Source organism: Dendrobates tinctorius, unplaced genomic scaffold (assembly GCF_039654945.1).
Source record: "Dendrobates tinctorius isolate UK_male_01 unplaced genomic scaffold, ASM3965494v1 ptg000150l, whole genome shotgun sequence".
In the NCBI taxonomy this organism is placed as follows: domain Eukaryota; kingdom Metazoa; phylum Chordata; class Amphibia; order Anura; family Dendrobatidae; genus Dendrobates; species Dendrobates tinctorius.
This window is the reverse complement of record NW_027361817.1, coordinates 11,413,218-11,430,256: the sequence shown is the minus strand read 5'-3', so window position 1 is coordinate 11,430,256 and position 17,039 is coordinate 11,413,218. Positions and strand designations below refer to the sequence as shown.

Sequence of the window (17,039 nt, the reverse complement as noted above, 5' to 3'; positions counted from 1 at the left end):
CTCGCGTATAAGCCGAGAGGGGGGTTTTAGCCCAAAATAATGGGCTGAAAATCTCGGCTTATACGCGAGTATATACGGTATTTAAAAAGAGGTGCAAAGAGACAGGCAAGAGTGACACCCATCCATCATACAGAGACAATGTTAGACACATCTCTTAACAATTAGCAATAGAAAAAGAAAGGTGAAGTAATACCATGAGACTAAGTCCCAAGAAGTGTCTATATGTAGTATAAATCTTCCATTAAGGTAAGGTAAAGAACAAACAAATATCTTATCTGTAGAGGGCGCAATTTGGTCTTTGCTCAAAGGGTAAAGCCCCTATCCTAATAAATATACAAAATCAATGCATACAAAAGGCATCTTACCCAAATATGTAGGAGAGGGATAGGGTAGTCACAAGAACAAGTAGCATTAGGGTCCCGTTTCACGTAGCGACGCACCAGCGATCCCGACAACGATACGACCTGGTAAGGATCGCTGGTGCGTCGCTAAATGGTCGCTAGTAAGCTGCCAAATAGGCAGATCTCTTCAGTGACGCAGCAACCATCCAGCGATCCTCGGCGGTCGGAAGTGATACCAAGAGAGTAAGTCCCAAGAAGTGTCTATATGCAGTATAAGTCTTCCATTAAGTTAAGGAAAAGGACAAACATAAATATCTTATCTGTAGAGGGCACAATTTTTTTTTTGCTCAAATATATAAATATAAAAAATCAATGCTTCCATATGTAAGGGTCGGCTAGGACCATAATCGTGGCCGAGGACTTCGGGGCAATGGAGTCCTGGTCTCCCCTCACATAGACATGACAGTTTTCTGTCGACATACCTGTCGCTTTCTCCAGCTCCCCCTCAGGGCTTTGTTATGTGCTGCACATTCTCCTCAGACAATGCAGAACAGAGTCACAGTCCTGTTCAATACTTGAACAATCAACTTTACTGTTTCCTTTACACAGCGCATACATATTCACTCCAGCATCAGGGTTGGCAATAGACATTTTCTCCTCTGTCCCTGTCTTTCCCTCTCTCCCACTAAGCTCGCTTCCGGGACGGACCGTGCTCTCCGGTCTTTCAACATCAACTCTGCTCAGTCTTACTTCAGTAAGGGCCCCTCTTAAACATTTAGCCCCGGTCTCAAGAATATCCACAGATGAAATTAGCCGCCACATTCTGAGTGACCTGCCCGTACTGCTTAGTCTTCTTCTGGCAACTGCAGACCCACTAATTCTGCACAGTCAGCACTTCTTCTGATGTTACTTCCCGATGAGATACTGGCCTGAATTCTCTATGACTGGGCTCTTGACTTTAACGTTACGGAGCCAACAGCCCTGTCAGGGCGCTCCTGCCCAACTGATTCAAATTCCAGATGCTCCCTGTCTTAACAGCTGTTATCCCTCCTACTTTAACTATTTACAAGTTGAGCTTCTCTAACCCCATCTAGTGGGCAAACTAGGGTACTACACTTTCCCTATCTATATAACAGTGTCCAATGTTAAATACATATAACAGATACAATAAATAGACATTTACATGGCATGTATAATAAATATGAATAACGTTAAAGGGAAAGGGTACATAACATCCGACAATAAATAAATATATATATATCTATACGTATATATCTGTACACTTACGGACACTCCTTTTTGTCCCTTACACATACAAAAGGCATCTTACCCAAATATGTAGGAGAGGGATAGGGTAGTCACAAGAACAAGTAATATTAACCCAAATGCACGTTTCACATATTCAGTCCATACTGCTTTATCAAGGGGATGTTATCCTTGATAATAATAATTGATTACTTCCCCTTGATAAAGCAGTAAGGACTGAATATGCGAAACACATATTGGGGTTAAAGCCCCCGTCTCACCGATTTTGCGACGCAATAGCGATCTCGCTATATGAGACACGCAGCGGCGACCCCCCCCCCCGCTGGATATCGCTGATCGTGCTCAAATGTCCTGGGCCATTTTTTCATCGTCTGTGTCCCGCTGGCCAGCACACATCGCTGTGTTTGACCCGACGAGCGACCTCGTTGGCGACGCAGAACTCAGAGACGCAGGCTGGAATAGTTCAGAAAAGCTGCTGTGTGACAAGGTACCAACGACCGCCGAGGATCGCTGGATGGTTGCTGCGTCACTGAAGAGATCTGCCTGTTTGGCAGCTTACTAGCGACCATTTAGCGACGCACCAGCGATCCTTACCAGGTCGTATCGTTGTCGGGATCGCTGGTGCGTCGCTACGTGAAACGGGACCCTAATGCTACTTGTTCTTGTGACTACCCTATCCCTCTCCTACATATTTGGGTAAGATGCCTTTTGTATGCATTGATTTTGTATATTTATTAGGATAGGGGCTTTACCCTTTGAGCAAAGACCAAATTGCGCCCTCTACAGATAAGATATTTGTTTGTTCTTTACCTTACCTTAATGGAAGATTTATACTACATATAGACACTTCTTGGGACTTAGTCTCATGGTATTACTTCACCTTTCTTTTTCTATTGATAATTGTTAAGAGATATGTCTAACAAACATTGACTCTGTATGATGGATGTGTGACACTCTTGCCTGTCTCTTTGCACCTCTGTTTAATCCCTTTCTGACATTTGTCGTAATAATATGTCCTTGTGCCTTGGACCTATCTGACCAGGGATGGATTATTACGTCATTTTGATCGCCCGCACACACAGGTAGTGTGCGGGCGATCACCGTTGAGTGTCAGCTGATTCTGAAAGCTGACACCCGGCACTAAGGCTGGTTTCACACTAGTGTTCAGGAGGGCTGCAGATGGCATCCTACTTCCTCCTTTCTTCCTTCGTGAAGCTCCGCCCATGCTCCGCCTACCGCCGCATGCGTCCAGCGTTTCCCCGCGTACCTATCTTTAACATTGGGTACGCAGGGACATGCGTTGTATGCAGATGCGTCAGCATGCGGTGATTTGATGTGTGCGGGGACCGCACGGAAACACAAAACCTTGCAATTCTGTGTGGTCTCCGCGCACGTCAAATCGCCACATGCGGACGCATCTGTATACAACACATATCCCTTCCTACCCAATGTTAAAGATAGGTACGCAGGGAAACGCCGGACGCATGCGGCGGTAGGCGGAGCGTGGGCGGAGCTTCACGGAGGAAGAAAGGAGGAAGTAGGCTGCCATCCGCAGCCCTTCTCAACGCAAGTCTGAAACCAGCCTTAGTGCCAGGAGCAGTCACGCACCACTCCCGGCACTTTAACCCCCTAAATTCTGCGATTGCAGCGTTCTGGGAGCCTGTAGAGGGCTGGCAGCTCCTCTGCCTTTGGATCGGAGACCCCACGGTGTGACGCGGGGACCCAATTGTTGCCATGGTGACCCAAAATCGTCATAACGACATACGGGTCACCAGACCTAGGAAACTTGCTGATCATGTGTAGTGCATGATCAGCAAGTCTCTCTGTCAGTGCAGAGCTGACAATTTAAACAGAATATCCCCATGCTATACAACCTATCAGCCTGCAAAAAATGAGAGTCCCATAGTGGGCCAAAGTAAAAAAAAAAAAAAAGAAAAAAAGTAAAACCTTTATATGAAGAAAGTATATAAACAATAAAAGTACACTTATTTGGTATTGACCCGACCTATAAAACTGTCTCGCTAGTTAACCTCTTTAGTGAACACCATAAAAAAATAAGAAAACAAGGCAAAAAACAATGCTTTATCATCATACCGCTGAACAAAAAGTGCAATAAAACCTGATCAAAAATACAGATATAAATAAACATGGTACCGCTGAAAATGTCATCTCCCACAAAAAAACAAGCTGCCATACATCTCCATCAGTGGAAAAATAAGAAAAGTTATAGCTCTCAGAATAAATTGATGCAAAAATAATTATTTTTTCTATAAAATAGTTTTTATTTTGTAAAAGCACTAAAACATAACAAAAGATATAAATGAGGTATCGCTGTAATCGTACTGACCCGAAGAATAAAACTGCTTTGACAATTTTACCACACATGAAATGACGTAAACACAACCCCACCCCCCCAGAAAAATAATTCCTGAAAAGCTGTTTTTTTTGTTCATTCTGCCTCTCAAAAATCAGAATAGAAAGCTATCAAAAAATGTGCCTGAAAATGGCAACAATAAAAACATCAACTCGTCCCACAAAAAACAAGACCTCACATGACTCTGTGGGTCAAAATATGGAAAAATTATAGCTCTCAAAATGTGGACACCTGTGAAGTGAAAACTATTTCCGGTGACTACCTCTTGAAGCTCATCAAGAGAATGCCAAGAGTGTTCAAAGCAGTAATCAAAGCAAAAGGTGGCTACTTTGAAGAACCTAGAATATAAGACATATTTCAGTTGTTTCACACTTTTTTGTTAATTATATAATTACACATGTGTTAATTCATAGTTTTGATGCCTTCATAGTGAATCTACAATTTTCATAGTCATGAAAATAAAGAAAACTCTTTGAATTAGCAGTTGTCCAAACTTTTGGTCTGTACTGTACATGGAGCATATAAATGCATGTTCACATTGGCCATAAAGCATACAAAACCTACAAAAGACAAAATGAGAAAAAGCCTGCTGTAATTAAATAAATAAAAAGCAAGAGTGCATTTAAGTAATACAGAGTTCTTAGTAATACTGTATTTGATCAAATATAGCATAAAAGCCGTCCCACTATTAACAAGGTGACTCCGTGGACGGGGCGGGCCTACACTGTATAATATTAAAAACGGCAGACAAAAGGACCAGGTCCCAACCAGTTAACACCAGTCAGGGGAAGCCTTTGAATACAATTTCCAGCTCAGGAGTAGGAGGCCACACCCCGGCTTGCACAGAATGCAAAAATGCAAAGAAAAAAACACAAAAATTGAGCTTGGTTGGAGTTGGTATACATGCAGCATATAAACGCATGTTCACATTGGCCATAAATGTACCTGAGGGTTCAAGATATTTACCATGCATCTAAATACATTCCTTGATGGGTCTAGTTTCCAAAATGGGGTCACTTTTGAGGAGTTTCGAGCTTTTAGGCACATCAGGGGTTCTCCAAACGGTACATGAACGTCCACTAATGATTCCAGAAAATTTTACATTCAAAAAGTCAATTGGCGCTCCTTTCCTTCTGCACCCTGTTCGTGCTCCCAAACAGTAGTTTTCTCCTTCATATGAGGTATTTGCGTACTGAGGAGAAATTGCACAACAAAAGCGTATGGTGCAATTCCTCCTTTTACCCTTATGAAAATGAAAAATTTGGAGCTAAAATAACATTTTTGTGAGGAAAATGTGATTTTATTGTTTACACAGCTTTACGTTATAAACTTCTGTGAAGCACCTTGGGGGTTCAAGGTGCTCACCAAACATTAAATACATTCCTTAAGGGGTCTGGTTTCCAAAATGGGGTCACTTGTGATTTTCCACAATTTAGGCACATCAGGGGCTCTCCAAATGGGTCAAGACGTCCGCTAATGATTACAGGAAGTTTTACATTTAAAAACTCAAATGACGCTCTTTCCCTTCCAAGCCCTGTTGTGCTCCCAATTAGTAGTTTTCTCCCTCATCTGGGGTATCTGCGTACTCAGGAGAAATTTCTCAACACATTGTACTGTGCAATTTCTCCTGTTACCCTTATGGAAATGCAATATTTTTTGCTAAAACATATTTGTTTGGAAAATATGATTTTTCTTATTTTTGCAGCTCAACATTATAAACTTCTGTGAAGCACCTGAGGATTCAAGGTGCTCACCATACATCTAAATACATTCCTTGAGGGGTCTAGTTTCCAAAATGGTGTCACTTGTGGAGGATTTTCACTGTTTAGGCACTTCAGTAGCTCTCCAAACGCGACATAGCGTCCGCCAATTGTTCCAACAAATTTTGCATTCAAAAAGTCAAATGGTCCGCCTTCCGAGCTCTGCTGTGTGCCCAAATAGTGGTTTTCTCCCTCATATGGGGTGTCGGCATGCTCAGGAGATATTACGCAACAAATTTTAGGGTCCATTTTTTCTTATTACCCTTGTCAAAATAAAAAACATTGGATCTGTAGTAAATTTTTTGTGAAAAAAAGTTATGTTTGGGTTTTTTTTCCACATTCCAAACATTTCTGTGAAGCACTTAATGGGTTAATAAACTTCTTGAATGTGGTTTTGAGACCTTGAAGACCTTGAGCGGTGCAGTTTTTAAAATGGTGTCACTTTTGGGTATCTTCTATCATATAGACCCCTCAAAGTGACTTCAAATGTGAGGTGATCCATAAAAAAAATAGTTTTGTAAATTTTGTTGTAAAAATGAGAAATCGCTGGTGAACTTGTAAAGACTTTCTTACTTTTTTGAAATATATACACTCCATTTTCCCTTCTTCTGTGTAGTTTGGAGAGGTTTTCTTGTTTGTGAAGAAATACGTCTGTTTGGTGTTTTTTGTCACAATTAATGATGAGACTGGGTTTTGCCTATTAACTGGTCACAGTGATGTAGTATACACAATGACATCTTGCATCCAGTCTTCACAAGCAGTAGCCTCCAGTATTAGTTGAGACATTTTACTTGGTTTCTTGAAAGCCAAGACTGTAAATTATCAAAAAGCAAACAGCTATATAAAAGTGCTTTCTTTTTCCAATAAAGGTTGGATTATAGTGGACCATCCAGGGAATTCTTCTTCCTTGTGTCTAGAGAGCTATTTAATCCATATTACGGATTATTTGAGTATTCTGCCAATGACACATACACAGTGCAAATAAGTCCAATGTCTGCATTTGTCGACAATCATCACGAATGGTAAGTTTTCTCATTGTTTACTGGAATCAGAAGACAATTCAGGAAATTACTTAGTTTTGTCGTAGAATGCATGAATTTACTACGTTGTGCATAAAACCTATCAATGGAGTAACTGGTGCCATATGGATGTGTTAAGCATGTTAGACACTAATCCTTCTGATTGCTGGTGTAAAAATTAACTCACACATCTTTAATAAAGGTATCTAGCTCATCATCACAGCCATGTACAACTAGAATGAGATGTGCAAAAAAAACAGTCAGTTTCTCACGGATGGGAAAATTAACACTGATGTGAATCATAGAATCATAATCATAGAATCATAGAATCGTAGAGTTGGAAGGGACCTCCTGGGCCATCTGGTCCAACCCCCTGCTCAAAGCAGGATTCGCTAAATCATCCCAGTCAGATGTCTGTCCAGCCTCTGTTTGAAGACTTCCATTGAAGGAGAACTCACCACTTCTCGTGGCAGCCTGTTCCACTCATTGATCACTCTAACTGTCAAAAAGTTTTTTCTAATATCTAATCTGTGTCTCCTCCCATTCAGTTTCATCCCATTGCTTCTAGTCTTTCCTTGTGCAAATGAGAATAAAGTTGATCCTTCTACAATGTGACAGCCCTTTAGATATTTGTAGACAGCAATTAAGTCTCCTCTCAGTCTTCTCTTTTGCAAACTAAACATTCCCAAATCCTGCAACCTTTCCTCATAAGACAGGGTTTGCAGACCGGTCACCATTCTGGTCGCTCTTTTCTGAACTTGCTCCAGTTTGTTGATGTCTTTTTTAAAATGTGGTGCCCAAAACTGGACACAATATTCCAGATGAGGTCTGACCAAAGAGGAGTAGAGGGAAATAATGACTTCACGTGATCTAGACTGTATGCTTCTGTTAATACATCCTAGAACTGCATTTGCCTTTTTTGCTGCTGCATCACACTGTTGACTCATATTCAGTCTGTGATCTATTAGTATACCCAAGTCTTTTTCACATGTGCTGTCACTTAGCCCTATTCCTCCCATTCTATATATGCTTTTTTTCATTTTTATTGCCCAGATGTAGTACTTTGCATTTCTCCCTGTTAGATGTAGCTTTAATCCGGATGCAGAGATGTGAGTTTCTTCACAACTGTAAAGTAGACCAAGTGGTACCGTGCACAATACAGTCATGGCCAAAAGTTTAGAGAATGACACAAATATTAATTTTTACAAAGTCTACTGCTTCATTTTTTCTAATGGCAATTTGCATATACTCCAGAATGTTATAAAGAGTGATCAGCTTAACAGCAATTACTTGCAAAGTCAATATTTGCCTAGAAAATGAACTTTATCCCCCAAAACACATTTCAACATCATTGCAGCCCTGCCTTAAAAGGACCAGCTAGCATCGTTTCAGTGATTGCTACATTAACACAGGTGTGGGTGTTGATGAGGACAGGGCTGGAGATCAATCTGTCATGATTAAGTAAGAATGACACCACTGGACACTTTAAAAGGAGGCTGGTGCTTGGCATCATTGTTTCTCTTTTGTTAACCATGGTTATCTCTAAAGAAACACGTGCAGTCATCATTGCACTGCACAAAAATGGCCTAACAGGGAAGAGTATCGCAGCTAGAAAGATTGCACCTCAGTCAACAATCTATCGTATCATCCAGAACTTCAAGGAGAGAGGTTCCCTTGTTGCCAAAAAGGCTCCAGGGCGCCCAAGAAAGACCAGCAAGCGCCAGGACCGTCTCTTAAAAGTGTTTCAGCTGCGGGATCGGGCTACCAGCAGTGCAGAGCTTGCTCAGGAATGGCAGCAGGCAGGTGTGAGTGCATCTGCACCCACTGTGAGGCGGAGACTCTTGGAGCAAGGCCTGGTCTCAAGGAGGGCAGCAAAGAAGCCACTTCTCTCCAGAAAAAACATCGTGGACAGACTGATATTCTGCAAGAGGTACAGGGAGTGGACTGCTGAGCACTGGGGTAAAGTCATTTTCTCTGATGAATCCCCTTTTCGATTGTTTGGGACATCTGGCAAACGGCTTATTCGGAGAAGACCAGGTGAGCGCTACCACCAGTCTTGTCTCATGCGAACTGTCAAGCATCCTGAAACCATTCATGTGTGGGGTTGCTTCTCAGCCAAGGGAATGGGCTCTCTCTCAGTCTTGCCTAAAAACACAGCCATGAATAAAGAATGGTACCAGAATGTCCTCCAAGAGCAACTTCTCCCAACCGTCCAAGAGCAGTTTGGCGATCAACAATGCCTTTTTCAACATTATGGGAGCACCTTGCCATAAAGCAAAGGTGATAACTAAATGGCTCAGGGAACAAAACATAGAGATTTTGGGACCATGGCCTGGAAACTCCCCAGATCTTAATCCCATTGAGAACTTGTGGTCAATCATCAAGAGACGGGTGGACAAACAAAAACCTTCAAATTCAGACAAAATAAAAGCATTGATTTTGCAAGAATGGACTGCTATCAGTCAGGATTTGATCCAGAAGTTGATTGAGAGCATGCCAGGGAGAATTGCTGAGGTCCTGAAGAAGGGTCAACACTGCAAATATTGACTTGCTGCATTAACTCATTCTAACTGTCAATATAACCTTTTGTTACTCATAATATGATTGCAATTATATTTCTGTATGTGCTAAAAACATCTGACAAACACACATAAAAACCAGAGGCCAGCAGATCATGTGAAAATATAATATTTGTGTCATTCTCTAAACTTTTGGCCATGACTGTATACACCAGTCGGCAAACAATACACTACTGATATACTATCAAATACCCCATTAGTATCCTTCTGATCACCTCCATTGTTCTACCTGCTAAACAAAGTGCAAGTGCTTTGATGACAGAATGAACCTTCACTACAAGGATTGCGCTTAGTGGTCGGCTTTAGCAAACAGAGCAGTGAGGAAGCCATCTTGTCCTTGTTCATAGTTTTGGACTTTGATGTCTATATTGCTGATTTACATTAATGTGAAATGTGTATTCAGGGTACTTTTGTTTTCCTGATACTTATTAACAATCATTGTGTCTTATTACAAACAGGCCGGGGTGGGGGCTCCTGCTGCAGCTACTTATCTGACAGGCAGAGGGGAAGGCTCATGCTGCAGCTACTTATCTGACAGGCAGAGGGGAGGCTCCTGCTGCAGCTACTTATCTGACAGGCAGAGTGGGATGCTCCTGCTGCAGCTACTTATCTGACAGGTAGAGGGGGAGGCTCCTGCTGCAGCTACTTATTTAAGAGGCAGAGGGGGAGGCTCCTTCTGCAGCTACGTATCTGACAGGCAGAGGGGGAGGCTCCTCCTGCAGCTACTTATCTGACGGGCAGAGGGGGAGGCTCCTGCTGCAGCTACATATCTGACAGGCAGAGGGGAGGCTGCTGCTGCAGCTACTTATCTGACAGGCAGAGGGGGAGGCTCCTGCTGCAGCTACTTATCTGACGGCAGAGGGGGAGGCTCCTGCTGCAGCTACTTATCTGACGGGCAGAGGGGAAGGCTCCTGCTGCAGCTACTTATCTGATGGCAGAGGGGGAGGCTCCTGCTGCAGCTACTTATCTGACAGGCAGACATATAATAGTGAGACAGTGGAGGGTGAAAATAGGTGACTCCTGGGACACATACAGAGAATGTCTTCATTTATTTCACAGTTATAGTTGCAATATGAGACAGAATAATATAACATTAGCAGAGGAGGTAATGGGAGTAATTACTGACTTTTTATTTTGTATGTCTTACCTACATTTAGATTTCCTCTGATATGGTTAGATACCTTATTAATGTATTCTGAATCTTTTGCACTTATTATGGACTTGATTATTGCTATTTCTTTGCATCAGATTTATTATTGAAAACCAGGCAACACTAGTTAGTCACTAGTTCAATATGAAATATGAGTAAATCGTTGTAAGGTACATTATATGGACGCCTACTGGAGCGTTTCTGACCTCATTTTCTGAAGCCATAGGAATTCATTTACAGTCGGTTCCCCTGCTGCAGCTAAAACAGCTTCCTGTCTTCTGGGAAGGCCTTCTACAAGATGTTGGAATGTTTCTGTGAGACTTTTTGTCCATTCATCCAGAAGAGCATTTGTGAGGCCAGACACTGATGTTAGATGAGCGAGCTGGGCTCACAATCTTTATTCTAGTACAGGGATGTCAAACTCAAATACGAAGAGGGACAAAATTAAAGTCGCAGGCCAACCTTAATATTTATTAAAAAAAATCTACAATTGAGGATATTTTTCCTTATCAAATATAAAGATTATTTTTTTCATATGGAAACAAACTTAAAGGGGTTGTCCCACAAGAAAGTGCATTTTAATTAATACAGTGAAGGAAATAAGTATTTGATCCCTTGCTGATTTTGTAAGTTTGCCCACTGACAAAGACATGAACAGTCTATAATTTTAAGGGTAGGTTAATTTTAACATTGAAAGATAGAATATAAAAAAAATTTCAGAAAATCGCTTTGTATATATTATATAAATTTATTTGCATTGTGCAGTGAGAAATAAGTATTTGATCCCCTACCAACCATTAAGAGTTCTGGCAGACCAGTTAGATGCTCCTAATCAACTCGTTATCTGCATTAAAGACAGCTGTCTTACATAGTCACCTTTATAAAAGACTCCTTTCCAGAGACTCAATCAATCAGTCATACTCTAACCTCTACAACATGGGCAAGACCAAAGAGCTTTCTAAGGATGTCAGGGACAAGATCATAGACCTGCACAAAGCAGGAATGGGCCACAAAACCATAAGTAAGATGCTGGGTGAGAAGGAGACAACTTAATGCAATAGTAAGAAAATGGAAGAAATACAAAATAACTGTCAATCGACATCGATCTGAAACACCATGCAAAATCTCAGCTCCTGGGGTATCCTTGATCATGAGGAAGGTGAGAGATCAGTCTAAAACTACACAGTGGGAACTTTTTAATGATCTCAAGGCAGCTGGGAGCACAGTCACCAAAAAAACATTGGTAACACATTATGCCGTAAAGGTTTAAAATCCTGCAGTGCCTGCAAGGCCCCCCTGCTCAAGAAGGCATATGTGCAGGCCCACATGAAGTTTGCCAGTGAACACCTGGATGATTCTGTGAGTGATTGGGAGAAGGTGCTGTGGTCAGATGAGACAAAAATTGAGGTCTTTGGCATTATCTCATCTCACAGTGTTTGGAGGAAGAGAAATGCTGCCTATGACCTAAAGTATAATGGGCCCTACATTCTGCTTCATACAGTATAATGGCCCTACATAGTCCTCCAAACGGTGTAATGGATACACATAGTGCTCCCTACAGTGTAATAGGCCCCAAATTGAAAAAATAAGTAAATATCCACCTCTGGCTGTTCCGCTGCTCTTCTGGTTTCTTCATGGTGTCTTTAGATCCTCTGCACATCTCCGTAATGTGGGCGCACTGTAATTACATCATCGTGCCCGCTGTGTTGAGATGTCAGACACAGAGGGGGAATGATGGGAGAGGGAGCGTCAGCTGAAAGTTAGATGCCAGACTGGGGCCAAATATACTCAAGGGACCCACCCGGCATCGTGGGCCAAATATACTCATCCTGTGGGCCAGATTTGGCCCACGGGCCAAAGTTTGACATATGTGTTCTAGTTCATCCCATAGGTGTTTGGAACATTCCAGCCATCCTGGAACAGAAGTGGACCTTACCCAAACTGTTCCCAAAAAGTTGTAAACGTATAATTGTCCAAAATATCCAAAGAATGCTGAAGCGTTAAGATTTGCCTTCACTGGAAATAAGAGCCCTAGACCGACCTCTGAAAAACAGCATACCTCCTCCCAAAACTTGACAGTTGGCCCAGTGCAGACAGGCAGGTAACGGTTCCCATGGATCCATCAAACCCAAAGTCGTCAATCAGACTGCTAGGGAAATAAGTGAGATTTATCACACCACAGAACATGTTTTCATTGACACAGCGCCCAGTAACCATATGCTTTACACCACCTCATCTGACGCGTGGCATTGTGTTTGGGGATGTAAGGCTTGCATGCTTCTGCTTGTCCATTCCATCCTGTGCTATGAAACTCGCAGTCTAGTTTTGTGCTAATGGCAATGAGATGAGCTTTCAAGCTCTGCACTTACTGAGCAGCAGAGTGTTGGCGACTTTAATGCGCTGTTCACCTCAGTCCCTGAAGTCTTTCACTTTACAATAATAGCACTCACAATTGATTGTGAAATAATTACCATTTTTTGTAATGGCAGACTTCATAGCTAGAGACTTCATGTTAGATACCTGTGGCCATGGGATTGAATAAATGACCCAAATTCAATGAATGAGGTGTGCCCCAATCCTTTCGTCCATACAGTGTAAACCGTGTATTGATAGCTACATAACAACCTTATCTTGTAATTTCAGCTTGTGTTTTAATTTTCATTACAAATTGTTACTATAAGGCTGTGTGCGGTTTTTTGCGTTTTCGATGCGTTTTTCCGCTGCGGAATCGCCACGAAAACGCATCCCATGCAATCCTATGGGATTCCGCAATGCTGTGCTAATGCTGCGGATTTTTCCGCTGCGGAATCACATAGCGGAAAAATCCGCAGCATGCCAATTCTTTTTGCGGAATCGTGGCGATTCCGCACCCATAGGATTGCGTTGATCCTATGTGGCTATGCCCACCAAGCGGCTATGCCCACCCCATGTGGCTTTGCAAACTATGCTTAAAGTAAACGGATCATGTGTGGATGGTACCCAGGGCCCGGAGGAGAGGAGACTGTCCTCCAGGCCCTGGGTACCATAATCCTGTAAAAAATAAAATAAAAAATAGTGATATATACTCACCCTCCGGCAGCCCCCGAAGTCCTTCCCGCCTGTCACCACGCTCCCGGCATCTTCCGGTCCCAGTAATGCTTTGCGTGAATGACCGCTGATGACATCGCGCTCTCGCGAGTGTGACGTCATCTCAGGTCCTTCGCGCAAAGCATTACTGGGACCGGAAGATGCCGGGAGCGCCGCAGAGTAGATCGGGGGCCGTCGGAAGGTGAGAATAACAATATTTTTTATTTTTTTTATTATTTTAACATCCTATTTCCAAGCGATGCTAATAGCTTGGAATGCGCAAGCATTCCGCAAGCAAAAAATGCTTGCAAAACTATTGTTTTCTGCAGGAAAAATGCATGTGAGTTCGCATGCAGTTTACCCGCGGCGGGAGTGTGGAAATGTTGCAGAAATCTTCGCAGCATTTCTGCAACGTGGGTACATATCTCATGTGAGAACTATTAAGCAGAACTAGAGATCAAATAGAGGTTTTTCAAGCAAAGTACATTTTATTAATGCATATATAACAGAGCATAAATACTAATGCAGGTCGCAGCAATCAGTAAACAATTACACCCCAAATGGCTCATTACAACAATGGGTTAAATAAGTAAATCAGTCTCATCAGTGTTGCAGTATATAACAGAAAATAAATAAATAAACAGCACCTAGACCTGTTAAATGATGTGCATTACCTAATATAGGTGTTACCACTAATGAAAAACCAGGAGAAGGTGCCTATTTTAAGGTGCTTTAGTGCTATATACTAATGAGCCTAACAGACACATTGCACTGAGTGCACACAATGCACATGGTGTAAGCAGATGCCGCAATAAGACTGCAAGCTTTAAGGTGCTTAAATATAATTAAAGTGCTGAAAAAATTGAAACCCTTACATATAGTTTGTAATAGCGCTGCTCAGCTTTCTCCAGAATCTTTTGATAATAACCCACAAAGTCTTTACAATTTCACATTGAGTAACATTTTCTTTTTTAAATTGTTCCAGTCTTTTATGAACCCTGTCCCAATTTTTTTGTGATGTGTTGCTGCCATCAATTTCTGAATAGGTTAAGTTTTTCAATGAAATGGAAAAATGTCTAACTTTGAACTTCTGATATGTGGTCTGTGTTAGGTTGTGAATAAAATACGGCTATAAGAGATTCCACATCATTGCATCTTTGTTATCTGTGCATTTTACACAGCGTCTCAACTTTTTGGGAACTTGGTTTGTAACTTTTAAGTCATTCTGCTATGTATTTTCAAAGTAAGTCCACCAGCCTTCTATGGTCTAGGATATACAGTATTCAATAATGTTTGCAGTTTGCGTTGTGAAATCTGGTGACGGATCTGCCCTAATTACAGCATATAAACGAGTACTTGAAATCTGTAAGAATTTTGTTATAAGCAATAGGTTATATTTTAGGATCATCAGGATCGATGAGAATTAGTTCTGTTCTAATGAAATATCTGTTTGTCCAAATGTCCAGTTTGGTTTTTGTAATGTCATTATCTGTAAGGTCAGTCAGATCTTTGTGGGTAATCCCAACATTAGATATGTTTTGCTTTTTTTCATGAAGCGGTTTCAATGCACACTATTCTCTCATGTAATAAACACTAATGATGTGTTTTTGTTCCAGGTTTAGATTCAGTGGTCGTATCCTGGGTCTCGCTCTTATTCATCAGTACTTGTTAGATGCCTTCTTTACGCGTCCATTTTATAAAGGCCTTCTTCGAATGTAAGTTTACTATAAGTTTACTGTGTGAATGACTGTAATTACTGCTTTTTTTTTTACAAATAGGAACGTTTGGAAAATATAATGCAATGTTAGTAATCTGTATGATATTTGTAAGGATGAAATGAAAGGAATGTGTGCTGAGCCTGCCTCCATGAAAAAAGAGAAAATAATAATATTTAGAATAATTTCATGTATATAGCGGCAACATTTTCTGTAGCCCTTTACAATTAAGCGGGGACATGTATGTGTATATGTATTATATGTAATATATATATAAATATATATTATATACTATATACACTGTATATAGGAATAGGGGTGGAGTAAAGGATCTTTAGACGCACTGCCGGTCTGAAAAACATCAGATATTCATTCTAAGGAGGTTGTGAGTAGTGATGAGCTGACATGCTCGGGTAAGGTGTTATCCCTGGATGCTCGTGTGATACTAGAGCGTCTTCAGCATGCTCGAATAATATGTTTGAGTTCTCGCAGCTGTATGTCTCTCGGGTGTTTGACAGCCACAACACATGCGGGGAATGCCTAACAAACAGGCTGTCCCTGCATGTGTTATGGCTGTTGAACAGCCTCGGAACTCAAACATATTTTCCGAGCTCACCAAAGTCACTTGGTTAGCACCCGGTAAAGCGGGATAACACCTTATCCCAGCACCTTTGCTCATCAATAGACGAAAAAAAGCAGGACAAAGGCACAGCTGTATGACCTCGGGTTAATGAAGCTGCACACACATCAGGGAACACGGGTGCCACTTCCAAGGAAAATAGTCTGTATATCCATAGAGAAGAAAGTGGATAGGCACAATCCATCCCGTTACCTTGATGCCACAATAAAGGATTTTTTGCACGGGACGGATTGTGCCTATCCACTTTCTACTCTATGGATCATCAATAGTTGAGTCCAAAGATAAACTCTATTTGTAAACTTCTTTGGATTTACAGCTTACTTTATGAGCGGCAGCGATTCTAAAGTTTTTTTCTTATTTTTTTCTGTATTTAAAATTTGAATATCTTCACAACAGAGAATTATTTTTACATCTCTTCATGTCTTTTCCTGTCTACTGCTGATATTTCAACCATAAGTAAATTTATAGATGCTTTATCAAAAGCCAAAAAAGTAATGATTATATTAATTATCAAAATATTAAGATTCTTTAACCCCCTTCCCCCTGCATGCATTCCATTAAAGGAGACCTTCCACCAAATTCTTCATGCTGGACTGGACACCCTATGTAACAATGGCTGCAGAGCAGGTTAAAACTTTTTTTTTAATTTTGCAGCAGCCGGAGTGTGCAGTCTAAATAAGCACTGAATATATATTACAGAAGCAATATTTCCACACGTCTGTGCTGCATCTAGATTTATTGCTCTATTTGCTCTGTTTACATGGACACCAATAAGCAGCTGTATACTGTTTTTTGTTTTTTTTTTACTCGTATGTAATCTAACATCTAATGATGTACTTTACATTAAAGAGGGAAATTCTGTTTAGGAATATTGGATGTGGCCTGACATTACTATGTAGGCCATAGCATACATGTTGATGCATATACCTTTTGTACTATCTGAATTATTACACTCCCCAATGTACACACATGGGTATAGGTAGAATAAAAAAGATTGAAAAAAACAACATAACATTTGCCCTGTAGTCTGTCAATGGGATAAATGTAACTACAATCGAGAATTGCCCTAAGGCAAGACATAATCCCCAACTTCTCAGGCTATAACATAACTTCATTTTTATTTCACTGT

At 41.2% G+C, this 17,039-nt stretch overlaps 1 protein-coding gene across 3 annotated transcripts in view; it reads left to right on the top strand.

The window, feature by feature from the left end:
- HECW2 (HECT, C2 and WW domain containing E3 ubiquitin protein ligase 2) overlaps positions 1-17,039 on the top strand; it is a 395,637-nt gene that overhangs the window by 358,780 nt on the left and 19,818 nt on the right. For all 3 annotated transcript variants that reach the window (XM_073546703.1, XM_073546704.1, XM_073546705.1), the window contains exons 23-24: positions 6,611-6,763; positions 15,172-15,270. In XM_073546703.1, the coding sequence (XP_073402804.1) occupies positions 6,611-6,763; positions 15,172-15,270 (252 nt within the window). The remainder of the gene's footprint in view (positions 1-6,610; positions 6,764-15,171; positions 15,271-17,039) is intronic.